The 13989-nt window shown below is 36.7% G+C and overlaps 1 protein-coding gene across 2 annotated transcripts in view; it reads left to right on the forward strand.

Moving 5' to 3' along the window:
- GABRG2 (gamma-aminobutyric acid type A receptor subunit gamma2) overlaps positions 1-5484 on the forward strand; it is a 62977-nt gene extending 57493 nt beyond the window's left edge. Inside the window, exons 9-11 of one of the 2 annotated variants that reach the window (XM_032702827.1) lie at positions 34-239; positions 1957-1980; positions 3446-5484. In XM_032702827.1, coding sequence (XP_032558718.1) covers positions 34-239; positions 1957-1980; positions 3446-3721 — 506 coding nt within the window. In that variant the 3' untranslated portion in view covers positions 3722-5484. The remainder of the gene's footprint in view (positions 1-33; positions 240-1956; positions 1981-3445) is intronic. The other variant, XM_032702828.1, reaches the window with a different exon arrangement.
- The last annotated feature ends 8505 nt before the right edge of the window (positions 5485-13989 follow it).

Below are 13989 nucleotides of genomic sequence, written 5' to 3' on the forward strand. Positions count from 1 at the left end.
TAATACTTTTGTTGTTTTCTATCCATCTACCAGGTATTACAACTGTCCTGACAATGACCACCCTCAGTACAATTGCTCGTAAATCTCTTCCCAAGGTCTCCTATGTGACAGCAATGGATCTTTTTGTGTCAGTCTGCTTTATTTTTGTTTTCTCTGCACTTGTGGAATATGGAACTTTGCATTACTTTGTCAGCAATAGAAAGCCAAGCAAGGATAAAGACAAAAAGAAGAAAAACCCAGTATGTATCTTTTTTACCAGCAAGGCCTAAATTCAATTACTTTTTCTGAGAGAGCATTTGAATCTCTTTATAATTGTACTTTTTTTTCATACTTTGCTATTACATATATACTCTTCCTTTGTAATCACAGAAATGCAAACATTCACCTTGAGAATGAAAAGCTCATATATTACAGTTGTCTGCATGCCAGAGAAACTAATTTCTTAGAATAAAGATCCTTTTAACCAAAGTGTTTGGCAAATCACAACTATGACCAAACCCATCATTTGTGCCACAGATAGAGCTTTTGCTGTGACTTTTATAGAAGCTTCTCAGTTTCTCTGTCTTAGCATTAACAATATTCTATGCCATTAACTTATGTCCATATTATTGACATGACTCTCCTTCTTATTATCAGGACTACAGTTAAACTTTTATATTCAAACTGCAGTGTGTGCTTTTTCTAATCTCCCCTTAAGCATCTGTTTCCATTTTTTCCTTATCTTCTTTTTCTTGTATTTCTCACCTCCTTTACCTACTTCTCTTCCTTAGAAAGTGACTTGGCCAGTAGTTTATGATGATACATATGGATGCATGCTACCCAATAACAAAAAAATTAAAACAATTAAAAAAAAATCCTGGAAGCACCCTCAGTAGATATTTGGGCTTTTGCCCAAACAGGGGAAAAAGTGTTGCTTATTTTGACCAGGACAGATTTCTCCTTGCCTTTGGCAACTGAACTGACAAGTTTGTTGTCTAGAATCTCTAAAATAGTTAGTTTAAAATCAGAGGAGGAAAAGTAGCATAATCATCTACGGGGGAAAAAAAAGTGACGAACAAGTGTTTTACATTAAAAGAGAGCATTTTCAAATCCATTTTAGGCATCCAGCAAAAAATAAAGCGATTTGGATTTGCTCTGCTAAAATATTCATGGACTTTTGAAGATATTCCTTTTAGTTATACAAAGGATGAAAAGGATATAGAAAAAAAAAAAACAAAGAACCTTTTACTGCACATTATTCCTGTAATTTCAACTTTAAAAGCTGTCGAGAAGTAGACTGTAAAAAAACGAAATAAAATGATGAAGTGAAGTGTCCTGTCTTAGGTGGAAAGAAAACATGTCTCCGTGCATGTGTGTCTTACGCAGTCAGGTAAAGGAACAAAATCTAAATACCTCAGATTTAGCTGTGACCCTTTGAAGTGTCCATATAGGGGTTGATTACTTGTTCTTTACATTGCTTATGTGTGAGCTTCGGGGAAGAAACCGAGCTAGAAATGTTTGCCTGGATCCTAATCACAGAGCCTAAAAAACTTAAGTCTATAAGTCTACTCTATAACTCTATAAGTCTACTCTGTTCGGGTCACAGTCTGCAGGTAAAAAGACTTCTTTCTCAATAGTGGTTCTATAAACTGTGAATGGTGTCCTTCAAAACAGTTCAGAAAACCAGATTGGAACCTCCTCAGGATGTGAAAATCTAAATGAAGGTTGATGTCTTATGTCCTTGGCCCAGCTATAGCTACAAGACAGTGCCAAGTCAAAGATGTGGGGGTTTTATGCTACAGATACTTGTTTCAATTGCTGTTATCCCAACCTTTCTATAACTCTAGTTCTTTAGACTTACTATGTTTTAGAAACATATTTTTAATTTACATTATTTTTGTCTCTTTCTTTCTTTTCTTTCTTTCTTTAATTTAAAACAAAACCCTCTGATTCTCTTTTCTGTCTACAAAATGAAAGCTTCTTCGGATGTTTTCCTTCAAGGTATAATGTTTTTTGGAATGGAAATTCACTGCATGCGACTGCTGAATTTAACTGTTAGAACTTAGATGAGATTGGTGTTTTGTTGGGTTTTTTTATTAATGAGGCATCTACTAAGCCTCATTCTACTAAGCATTCTACTCAAGGTACTTCCTAATTAAGTAGAATGGTTACATATTTCTAAACAAATTGTAGAGTTGATTCAGCAGCCCAAATACTGATTCACTATGGTTCTGAACTTACCTAAATTCAAGAATGACCAACATTATTGGATCACATGAATTAAGAGAGTTTAATGTTAAAACATTTCTGCTCCTCTCTTTCTCAATTTACCATGGGATCCAATAGCACCAGCTACCCTACAATCCTGCAATGTACACCCTTTTAGGACTCAACTCTCACTCTGACTTTTTAACCTTCGTGATACTTCACTCCAAATTATAAAACCAAATCTGTTCCCATGTTGACCTGAACAAAATTCAGTGTTATCATCAATTATTCAAATGATGATCCTTATGCAAAAAAATTCGGGGTTTTGAAAGGGTTTAAGACGCATATAGATTTTTAATGTCATCCCTGGATCAACATACTCTTAGCAAATTAGCAAATATATCTAGCTGTGTTTTTCATCTAAAACTTATCTCCATTCAGAAATGCAGAGATTTTATGTTAAAAAAGAAAAAAAAAAAAAGAAATTACATAAAATAAACCCAAGAATTTTACATACTTATAGAATGGAATTGTTATTTTCCCTAATAACTATCAGCAGAAAATTTCAATGCCTGTCATGCTAGTGTTCACCAAGTGCTCAGATGTGTTTACATGCTTAACTTGCTCAACTGATACTAAATATATATATGTGTGTAGATATATATGTACAGCTACTATATGAAATTTGGAATATGTCGAACTGTCTAGGTGGTGAACATTAGTAGGTGGTGAACTGCATATATTCAAATAACTGGAGAGTTTTATAAAGATTCTCCTAACCCTATTCAAAAGACCCAGTTTTTTCCTTTATTTCTTGTGTATATGTATTTGCTCCTGACTCAACATAAACCAACCTTATTAAAATCCTGCATTTCCAAATAATTCATCTCCTTCCACATCCAATACACAAATTGCCTTCAGATATCAAGCAGCTACGTAAAATACAAACCAAAAAAGAAATTCAAAATACCATCAAATTACATTCCTGGATGTTTCATTTAACCTCTAACATTTACTTAGTCTGGCTTTGAAGCCAATTGCCCACAGCCGTTAACTTTATTGATTCGTGCTGCTTCCTTGTAAAGTTAAAGTGTGCGATACAAGCGACTTTAATAAGTTCAAGGCAATATCACCACTAGAGCCCCTCAGCACCCCCGTGCCCACAGAGAACACCATGCCCATGCTGCCCATTAGTGTCGCTCTCCCAGTCGCTCTGGTGACAATAACAGATCCTTCTCTTTCTGCTGCTCCACCTTAGGCACCTACTATTGACATCCGCCCCCGGTCAGCTACTATTCAAATGAACAATGCTACACACCTGCAAGAAAGGGATGAAGAATACGGGTATGAGTGTCTGGATGGCAAGGACTGTGCCAGTTTTTTTTGCTGCTTCGAGGATTGCCGGACGGGCGCGTGGCGGCACGGCCGGATACACATCCGCATCGCCAAAATGGACTCCTACGCACGCATCTTCTTCCCCACTGCCTTCTGCCTCTTCAACCTGGTCTACTGGGTATCGTATCTTTACCTTTAAAGGCAGAAGGAAATCAGTGATATGAGCCTTACTCACTGAATTTCTTAGAGAGATGGTTTCCTAAATTCACTTGAAGTATTTATGATGCGCTTTATAGTGGTCTGAATTCTTTAGTGCCATAATCCCGTAAATACCAGTCATATCATTTGTCCAAAAATCACCATCTGGTTATTGTGAATTGTATGTCCATTCCACATGCCAAAAATAATTTGAAAATAAAATCATTTGGACAGGCAATATATAGCTACACTCGCTGGAATAGAGAGAAACGGGGAGCGCAGCAACACCACTCAACAGCTGGTACTGCAGTTTCAAACAGGAGAGGGAGAGAGAGAGGGGAGATAAAGTGCTGTACAGTTGGCTAACATTGGCTATAATTATGCTATAGCTTTATTCTCTGTGGGCTTTTCTTTTTGGAAGAGTCATCTCTCACTTTGAATAGGTATTATTAAGCTAGGAAAGTTAAATTCTACTCCCACCAAGATGAAAATGCCATCCCTTTAAGAGCACATGTACAATGCTGTAAATATTTCAATACCTTGTAGTACATAAAGTCTAGTGCATGCATCTTTTGGGGGCCAAAATAAATGAGAAAAGGTACCATAAAGTTTTGTCTTTTATTTTGTGTCTCTGGATGTGCTATTGTAATTGAAATGTGGACAGAACTTTTTTTTTTCTTGAAAAATTGCCCCTTTCCCTCATGCATGGAAGATCCAAGCAAACAGCACTTTCATGTAAGACATTAGAGAAGCCTTAAGGATTCAAATAAATAACATGTAGACAAATCTGTATGGCCAATATAATAGCTCATAAAGTGTAATGTATATGTCTGCTGCAGTTGTAGCCTTCATTTGCCATTGATATTTCAGCTGAATCTCCAGTAATTATACATTGCAAGATCAGCTTCCGAATTTAATCCATGTGCTTCTATTGTTCTTTTCCTATGTTGAGCTCTACTTTTTTCCTTACACAAGTGTTTGTGGGGGTCTTTTGTTCTTTAAACCAATCCAGGAAATTTATTCTAGACGTTATTTTACATAAGAGCTTCAAGTTAATTTTGAAACATTAGACTTTGTATTATATATACACAAACAGTTCTCTGCCCATTCATGTCCTTGATCAGCAATAGTTGTTGTCAGTGCTGCTTTCACTCGGTGAGTACCTTTACTAAAACCAACCTTGCCCATGGCTGGCACACAGTTTATAGACAGCCTTGAAAATGAAAGGGAACAAAAGGGTGTCTTGGCTACTAAATCACATGTATGCAGTTACGTGCATTTAAAACCTTCAACCCACCTGGGTGAATCTTGAAAACCGTTTATCCACTGGTTTTCAGAACCTGTATGATTCTCAATTATGCAACCTTAAGCACATGTAAATAAGACTGACCTTTTTTTTTTTTTACTTGTAAAATGTCACCTCCAGGAAAGTGGGCTTGCAGCTTAAAAAGGGAGATCTATAATCTATCATTACAGAATTACTACTAGTTAAAATGGAGGAAAAGGAAAGTTTTCCAATGTTTGTATAGTTTTGAAAATAAAAATGTATAAAAAAGGAATATCTCTATCATCGATTGCTCCTTGTCCAATGTATTTGAAAAAATTTTAATAAAGGAATTGCACACACCGGTGGACTTTTTCAATAAAACTGCTGCACTCAATTCCAGTATTCCTGTGATTAGTTTGTTAAAAGCATGCTTTGAGAACTAGACTGCTGCACTAGTTTGATTCATCAGATGCCTAAATATAAGTGATTATTATCCTCATAAACCTCTGCATTGTCTCATTTTGTAGTCAAATGGATTACTCACAGAATTTTCAAGGATTAAGATTAAATCTTTTGAAGGTTATCTTATTCTTAAATGATAATAATAACAAAAGTATTTAAAAATCACTGAATTGGAAGTACTCTAATGAAGAGAGAGAACCTTTCTTTATCTACTTAGAGTCTCCACTACCTGAATGTGTGTCAATCATCTTTCACATGGAAATGTGTTTCAGCTGGTGGCAGACAGACCTCTAATTTATTTTTTTTCCAACAGTCAGTGATTTATCAGCTTTCTGTTAGTTCCTTGCAATTAATAAGTGTGACCGATGCCATACATTTATAATTTTAATTTTTACCTGGATTTTTCCTGCTACCAAATAAGTTTTATACAGACCACTAAGAAACTCAGCCCAAATTAATCCTTAATTGTGAAATTAAGGATTCAGAGACACTAAGCATTTTCCCCTAGTGCAGGTCAAGTTACATGTGCCTGAGAAAAGCCTGTGACACCGATGAACTGGATGCAGTACCAAGGAATGAACGATCAGATCCCTCACGTGTGCAAGGTGGGATCTCCTTCCAGCAAGGGAGGGGCTCAGTTAAAGACCGATACACCCCCATCTCAAAAACACAAACCACACAACATGGAAAAGTGTAGCACGTCTCCCTAAAGGAGTTGAGTGAACTTTTCTCACCACCACTACACAAAATAAAGAAAATAAGCCCTTAATCAGTCATTACTCCAGACCCCGGTTCCTGCACTTACTGAGGCGATTTGTCAGTTCCTCCTGGGGAAGATGGATGAGATTCCAAAGGATAGTTTATGCAGAACCACAGAACTCCAAGTAAGAAAATGACACCAGAGCACAATCTAGCACTAACTAGATAAGAAGCACAGTGCTCCTCTGAACAGAGGTTGTCTTAGTTATTCAGCACAGAATCAGAGGATGACCTTTGTATTGTAAAGCCAGGCTGCCACCACAGCAAACAAAACAACGTTTGGGTGTGATAAGGGTTATTATTCAGAAAAAACTTGCCCAGAAACCTATCTATTCTAGACATTCACACATACATATTATATAAAATATTATGCTAATATATACATTATACATACTAACTCTCCCAGTTATATTCTAGGGAAGGAACTCACTCCTGACACGCCAGGTTGCTAAAATGTTTCCAAGCTCATCACACTGCAGATAGCTCTTACTGCTCTGGGATATGGCTGAGGATGTTCAGATGGTCATTAAAGGTCATAAAGGATACACTAGTGGCGCAATCACTTACTTGCTACTTATATTCCAAGAGTATGCTATGTCCTGAGCAAGACATGACACTGTTTTTCCCCAGGGATTATACCAAAACAGAATACCCTCAAAGTATTTATAAATCTTTATATATTTATAACATTTAAAAACCCCAGACTGTACATACAGAGCTGGTATTTAGGGAGATAATGTGATCAAAAAATAGTTCTCCTATTTTCTATGTTAGCCAAACTCAAAGGACTATATTTTAACTAGCCAGTATGGAATAATTTTAGCCTCTGTATAATACAAAATGCTAAAGTTACACACACACAGGTTTTGGGGTTTTTTTAATCACTCATTTCTGCCTCATTTTCCCGCAGTCACATAAATCTCTCGAACGTGACTGGATTGGTCTCACAACTGTGTGTGGCAGTTCCAATGACACAGATATAGCAGCAATTATTGACATGTATTGGTGGTCCAAACATTTAGACCTTCTTCCATCTGTGCTGCCAAAGCCCTTCGGACTTGCAATGTGTAGAACAAAGTATACTTATAAAATATTCAGGCAAATGAATAATGTCAGAAATGGAACAAGAAAGCTTTGTTAACTGCACAAATGTTAGTGGATAGCATTACTTTGGTTTGGACCAAAAAATAATTGGGAAAATATAGTTTTAGATTACCTGCCTTACCACCAAATCTGGGCTTTGTAGGACCGTGGTAGGGATGAGCTGCAAACTGAAAGACGATAAGCAAGGATTTTTTTAGGTTTGCTGAAGCATTTCTCATGCTGCAGAGGAAAGGCAGGACTAAGTAAAAAAGTCTCTGTGTGAGAATTTGATAGTTGAGGAACAAAACTGCAGCTCAGCTACGACCCAGAGGCTGCAGAGAATGAGCTGCTCCTCCAGCCTGAGCTGAGAACTAATCAGAGACAGATAAAGAATTTGCACCTTAATCCACTAGAGGCAGCCCAGAACAGCAAGTTAAGGAGAGGAATTCAGAGGCAATAGGATCCACAGAAAATAATTTCCAAGGCCAGAATAACGAAGGTTGCAGTTCTGTGAACTTAATAGGACACATTTAGGGTTCAGGCTTTTAGTGATGCCATGGCAGAAAGCTGATGTTATTTGGAAATTAATAGCAACATCCAAGATAAGGTCCTCATTAAAAATAAAGCTTGTTCATGGGCTTCTGGAGTTGAAAGTATAAAACCTGTTATTTTAAGCTAAGAGATCATCCAAAGCAGAATCCCGTAGTAAGCATGAACATAAGAAAAAAGTAAAAATATAAAGAATCTGTCTAAATGAAACTTAATTACAGCTCAGGGGAAAAAGCAACACTTTAAAATGCAAGTGTTGTCTTTCAAACAAGATTTTGGTCACTTTGCTGAGAATTCAATTAAATCTTATGAAAAGCTTCACAGATAAATCAGTTTATTATACCCATGAGAGATCTATTGTTTCTTTCATAAGAATTAAAAGCCAATGCACTTTGCCTCCTTATTTAGAAGGATTCTGTAGATGAAAAGATTTAGACTTCCGATTTACGCATTACTGAGTTTTTCTTTTTAAAGTCAAGATTTACAATGAAAAACATACTTGTTGAATATGCAAAAGAAAGCTCATGACCTTTAAAAGATCTTGAATAACAGACATGAACTAAAAGTTTTGCTTACAAGTCAGCAAACACATTTGACAAATACATTTGAATAATTCATTCCAGAATGTCCAGAATGTCAAATTAGCTCACAAAAACAGTATGTTAGACTGGGTAAGATATTCTCATTTGTACTTATATAAAATTCATATTGATTATCAAAATGAGAAAAGGGAAAACAAGAAATACAAAAATATTAATATAGCTGTAATTCAACCAGTATGAAAAACATTAGAAATATTGATCTTTCTACCAGACACATGCTTTTTAATACTGGTATATTGAAGTGTATATCTGATGAGATTTAATCAGCCATCACTCTCTTTAGAATTTTCTGGTATATGCTACAGGCCTAACTAGAGGACTGACTAGAGTCAGTCATTTTGCTGTGAGAAAAACCTGCACAAAAGAAAAAAAAACAACTTTCTCCAAAAAACCTCCAAATCAAGACTTCTCATTTAATTCCTAAAATGAGATACAAGCACATAGAGACATCCATCCAGCTAATATATTTACAAGATGTCTATAAAAAATAGCAATTGAGGCTATAAACTACTTGAAAGTCAGATAGACCTGCTAGAGAAGATTCAACATAGTTGGATACTTTGCTGTATTAAAGAACCAAAAGACCCCATGTAGATTTACCATGTCTTTATTTAAAAAAATAAATTAACGTCTTCATGTTTATCTTCACATACCAATGCATAAGAATGCATCAGACTTCACTTCAGTGTTTCCCCTAAGACTAGATCGACAGTTTTAGTAACTCCACAGTCTTAAAAATCTGTTCAGATTTCAGAAGCTTTTCTGCTTGTCATTCCTGTTCTATTTATACCAGCGCTCCTTAAACTGCTGCCACAGAGAGATTTCTTATAGAAAAGGGCACTTTAGTTTTGCTCTTTGCAGTTCCTTTGCCCTCACGCTCACCTGAAGTTGGTACCTCTCCTGCTCATTTAGCAGTGTTTGTTGGGTCTTTCTTGCCCATGTGCTTCTGTCCCACAAACCACCATCCCCACAGATTCCCCCAAATGAGTGATCCCATTTCAACTCTGAAAAATTATTGTAGTTTGAAAACTATTACTTTTAAAGAAACTAAGTGATGTCACGAAGTTAATGGACTCAATACCAGGAGGCAAAAAGGAGCTCAGACAGAGCATTGCTAACTTCAAGCCTGCCTGTATTTTCCCTGCTTTCAGGGGAGCTGATGCCAGCTCTCCTCAAGGCCAGTCTCTCTACAGTCAATTGTAACCACAATTCACTGCCACAGTTGTAACAGCTCAGAGAGAACCCACCTTGGCACCACCTGCAGTGTTACTTAGTGACAGTTATTCATAAAGTGATGTCAATCTCTGCATAAAATTTTAAGCATCATAAGTTTTTGGTAATTTCTCTACAATGCTTCCGGCTGCTCCTTTTAGTAAAGGTATCAGTTATGACCAAAACTGTTCTAGTATAAGTGGTAGCATACATCTTTTCTGTAATTGCATAATTTAGAGCTACTGTGAAATGAACAAAACTACAGGATGCCTGCCTGGTACAGTGCTGCAGTGGTTAGCTCTGCTCGAGGTTTCTGAAATGGGAAAATCATCTGAGCCACTTTTTGTATGTGTGATTTTTATCCTTTACAGGTAATTTAAGGATAAATCGGGAAATTTAAGGATAAAATCCATCCCAAACCTGAAATAAGATCTGCTATGATAATATTTTGTAGGGGATAAGCTGGATACAAGCTCATTTCATGAACATGCAATTTGGTCTCCAGAGGTTGTTTTTCCTGCCTGTACACAGAGGAACAGGCAATAATGCTGAGCAGTTAATGCAGACACATGGGGTTTGATTATGTGCACAGGCTGAAGTTCACATCCCATGTACATCCGAGATAATTGTAAAAATTCTTCTGAGGATTTTGCCAAATAAATACTAAGTACTCTGTTATTGCTCCTTCTACCCTCCTTCCCACTCTCCCTGGCACCCAGGCCCAGAAGGAACCCTTGGTACTTTGAATTCATATGCAGTGCAAAGGAGAAGTACCATGTGAGAAGATGCTCCTTTTCAAAGATGCCCTTATTTTATCCTATCTTTTTTGTGGGGGGAGGGGGAAGCGTAGGACCGAAAAGTGGTATTTGGGGAAAGTTCTAATAAAATAGAAGCTTTAAATTAACCTTTCAACAAACTTTTGTAGGCAAAGAAATAGACTAGTATTGATTGGTAGCTTAGTTTCTGTTCTCTTTCTAAAAATCATAGAAAAATTAAGATAGTAGTTTAGCAAATTAATCTTTGTAGACTAAGACCATCATGACCAATCCTAGGATGAGTACACCAGATCCCTACATCATTTTGAGTACCAGTACAATTAAATAATTCTACCCTGCCTGAATAAATGGACTGACATTGTGATGTTGCCCAGAAAATGTGTTCAGGGAATATTTTGAAACAGAAAAATAAAGTACCAGTTTTTCAATTTTAGTAACAAAAATCATATTAACTTCTAAAGTTCCATTTAATTCATAGGTAGCAGGCAAAATACTAATCAAAAAGCTAACCAAAATCATTCATGCTATAGTAGAACAGAATGCATTTTATTCCAAACAGCAACAACCAGTTTCTAAAGATGCTCTGCAATTATTATCAATTATGAGGAATCATATGCTTTTCAAAGAATTAAAATACAGAAGAAGTACTTTACTTACGAAGAAAAAAAAAGAAAATACTTACATAGGAAGTGAAAGAAACAAAGCAGGCAAAAGAACTATCTGAAAATATGGCAAAATAATGGAAAACTTAAATTAAGAAAACTCACTAGGTACATTTTAAGAATTAACACACTTGAAGTTTACAATTTTCTTTTCCACTAATTTGGAACAAATTCAACAATCAGAACCGTTGGAGAGTTATGTCACAACTAACCATGAATATATTCCTACCTGAAGGTAAGTTACCATCTGCACTTAGCTCTGCAGATCTGCATTTTTATTTAGTTTCATTTTGTTCAGCATGAGATACAAATCCTCTCTCTAAAGCCTTCCCTACACATAAATTATTTTTTAAATTAAACCTCAGGTCACCCGCTCTTTAGTATGTTTAGACAACCAAAACTGACAGCAAAAAACCCAGCAAAATAAAAGAACAAAAACAAAACAAAAAAACAACAACAACAAAAAAAAACAAGTCGGCAGGTTGGTTTAGTTGGCACTTAGTCATCTGTGGGAACTTCAGAATTCATATTTTCACATATTTTCCAGAGTTTGTAGAGAGAAAACACCGACACTTCATTCACTTATGTCAGAAAACTGGGTGGGAAATGGCCTTTAAACTGATCCAGGACTTGGTCCCTTTTTGAGACAAGGCCATTCCTGTGATGAGCCTGCGATCCTACACCCCCTTTAGGAGGTGGAGGTACCAAGAGGGACCAAAGAAATCCCTGCTGGGATCACCACACACACACACACACACAGAACACACAAATGCAGAACCACATCGGAACCTGGCTTAGCAAAACTGCCCCCAAAGCTGCAGGACCATCTGGGAGCTGGGACTTGTTGCACTTTGTCAGGGGCTTTGCTGACTACACTCAAGCTCGCAGAGATACACGGATGGCAACAGAGACACACAGGGGAGCATAAGAAGAGAAATGTAGGAGATGGTTACAAGGTTCTTCATAAGTTAATGAATATTTTCTCCTTATATAGCTGGACAGGTACATACAGAATTAAAAAATTATCAGTTCAGTGATACATTGTCTCTTTGCTACATTTTCTTATTTGCAACAAACGCGGGTAGAGCCCTTCCCAAGTCTTCGTTGGCGAAGCCTAGCCATGAGTTGAGGCATTTTCTTATTCAAAGTTAAATATTAAGCTGCATACGAATCCAGCAATATTCATTACTGTGTGGTTCACTTGTATCAAAGTGTTTGCTCTACCATTTCAGATTTTAAATACCACTTGGGTATACCATCTTCTTAAGTAATCTCAGGTTTAATCATACTGCATATTTTGCAGTAAATATTGAAAAGAAGAAAGTGGTCCATTTTACGAGATTCGTAAACATTACCCAAATATTCTCTGTGCAATATCATGCTACCTGGAGATAGGTGAAGCGTTACTTTGCATTTTCAAACTGTCTAGCAAAATGCCTAACCCTGTTAAGGAGGGAAGCACTGTGAATGTCACCTCTAGACAGCAGCAGTGATTTTTGGTTTGGTTTTTTTTCCTGTAGGTTAGAGAATGAAATATAAAGATGTAAGATTTTTCCTTCTCTTTTGAATCTAAAATGTCCCTTTACCTAACAAAGCAACGTATAGCAACCTATAGCCTACATTCAGGCTCCTTCAGCTTATTTATTAACCTTATAAAATTAATTATCTTAGTTTCTTTCTGCTAGCAGGGAAGTATGATCTTGCATGTCAGAACAATACCACCCATGGACAGTGAAAATCCCAGGATTTAGTCTCTATGACCCCATAATGATTCCCTAATCATCAGCTAATAATGCCACATATAATTAAGATTTTCCCATTTCAAGAAACCAGAATCCTCCTCTAAGCAATCGCCCTCAGCTAGTAACACAAATTGTACTCTGTATTAACTCATGCAGGAAGAAATTCCCTTTGCTACCATAGAAACCAAGGATGAGTACTCTGCATCATCCCTTGAATTTAATCATTTTAAGACTGAAATGCATATTTGGAGGCAATGATAAACAGAAAATTTGTTTCTGAAGGAAAATAAAAGCAGGAAATGAATGTAAGTCCACTGGACAGTAGGAGGATGACTCAATTCCTGTATCTTCTCAGACAAAATGACAGAAGTCGCAAGGAGACAGAGCCATTGCAGCACTGCCAGACACCTGCACAGAAGTTTCTGTCTATACCCCTCTGTAGACTATGATTTGCAAGAAAAACCAGGATAAATTATCTCATACTGCCAAGCAGTTATTCCTACCAAGAACTTTTTTGATGGTATTACTCTTGGGGGAAGTGGCAAATGAAATGGCCATTTGTTCAAGCCTTTCCTTGCTTCTCTTCTTCCATTCTTTTAGTTGACTCTTTTCCTCCTCAACCTATTTTACAGATGAAATGAGAACTGAGCTTGAGAGACAGTTCTCCCTTCTTATATTGAAATTGCAGGCAAATGACATCAGATGGCTTTCAAGGAGCCATCTAAAGCGGTTAATGTGCACAAACCCAACTTGTTAGTTTTATGAGTTGGGAAAAAAAATGCTTTGCTTGCCAAACCATCAAATGCATTTCTTTTACCAGAAATCTTCACTTGACTGAGAGTGTAAGCCTAAAAGACTGAATATCACATGAGGGATTGTACAGCTTCCCAATGCACAAACCAGGTTAAAATAAAAGAAAGCATGTTACTCCCAGCTGAAAAGAAACCTGGTTTCATGATGAGTTGAACAGCATAAAAGTCAGATGAGATATAAAGCAACAACAACTAAATATGAACATAAAATAAATTGCCTTTATGTCAGATAACATGAGTAAAAGATAATATCTTCCAATAAGAGTATTTTAAAATGTTGATACACATTTCAAACTCTACTGCAGTTGCCCTTGAAATATCCACTTCTGCCTGTGTGGCATCA

Source organism: Chiroxiphia lanceolata, chromosome 15 (genome assembly GCF_009829145.1).
Source record: "Chiroxiphia lanceolata isolate bChiLan1 chromosome 15, bChiLan1.pri, whole genome shotgun sequence".
Classification (NCBI taxonomy): domain Eukaryota; kingdom Metazoa; phylum Chordata; class Aves; order Passeriformes; family Pipridae; genus Chiroxiphia; species Chiroxiphia lanceolata.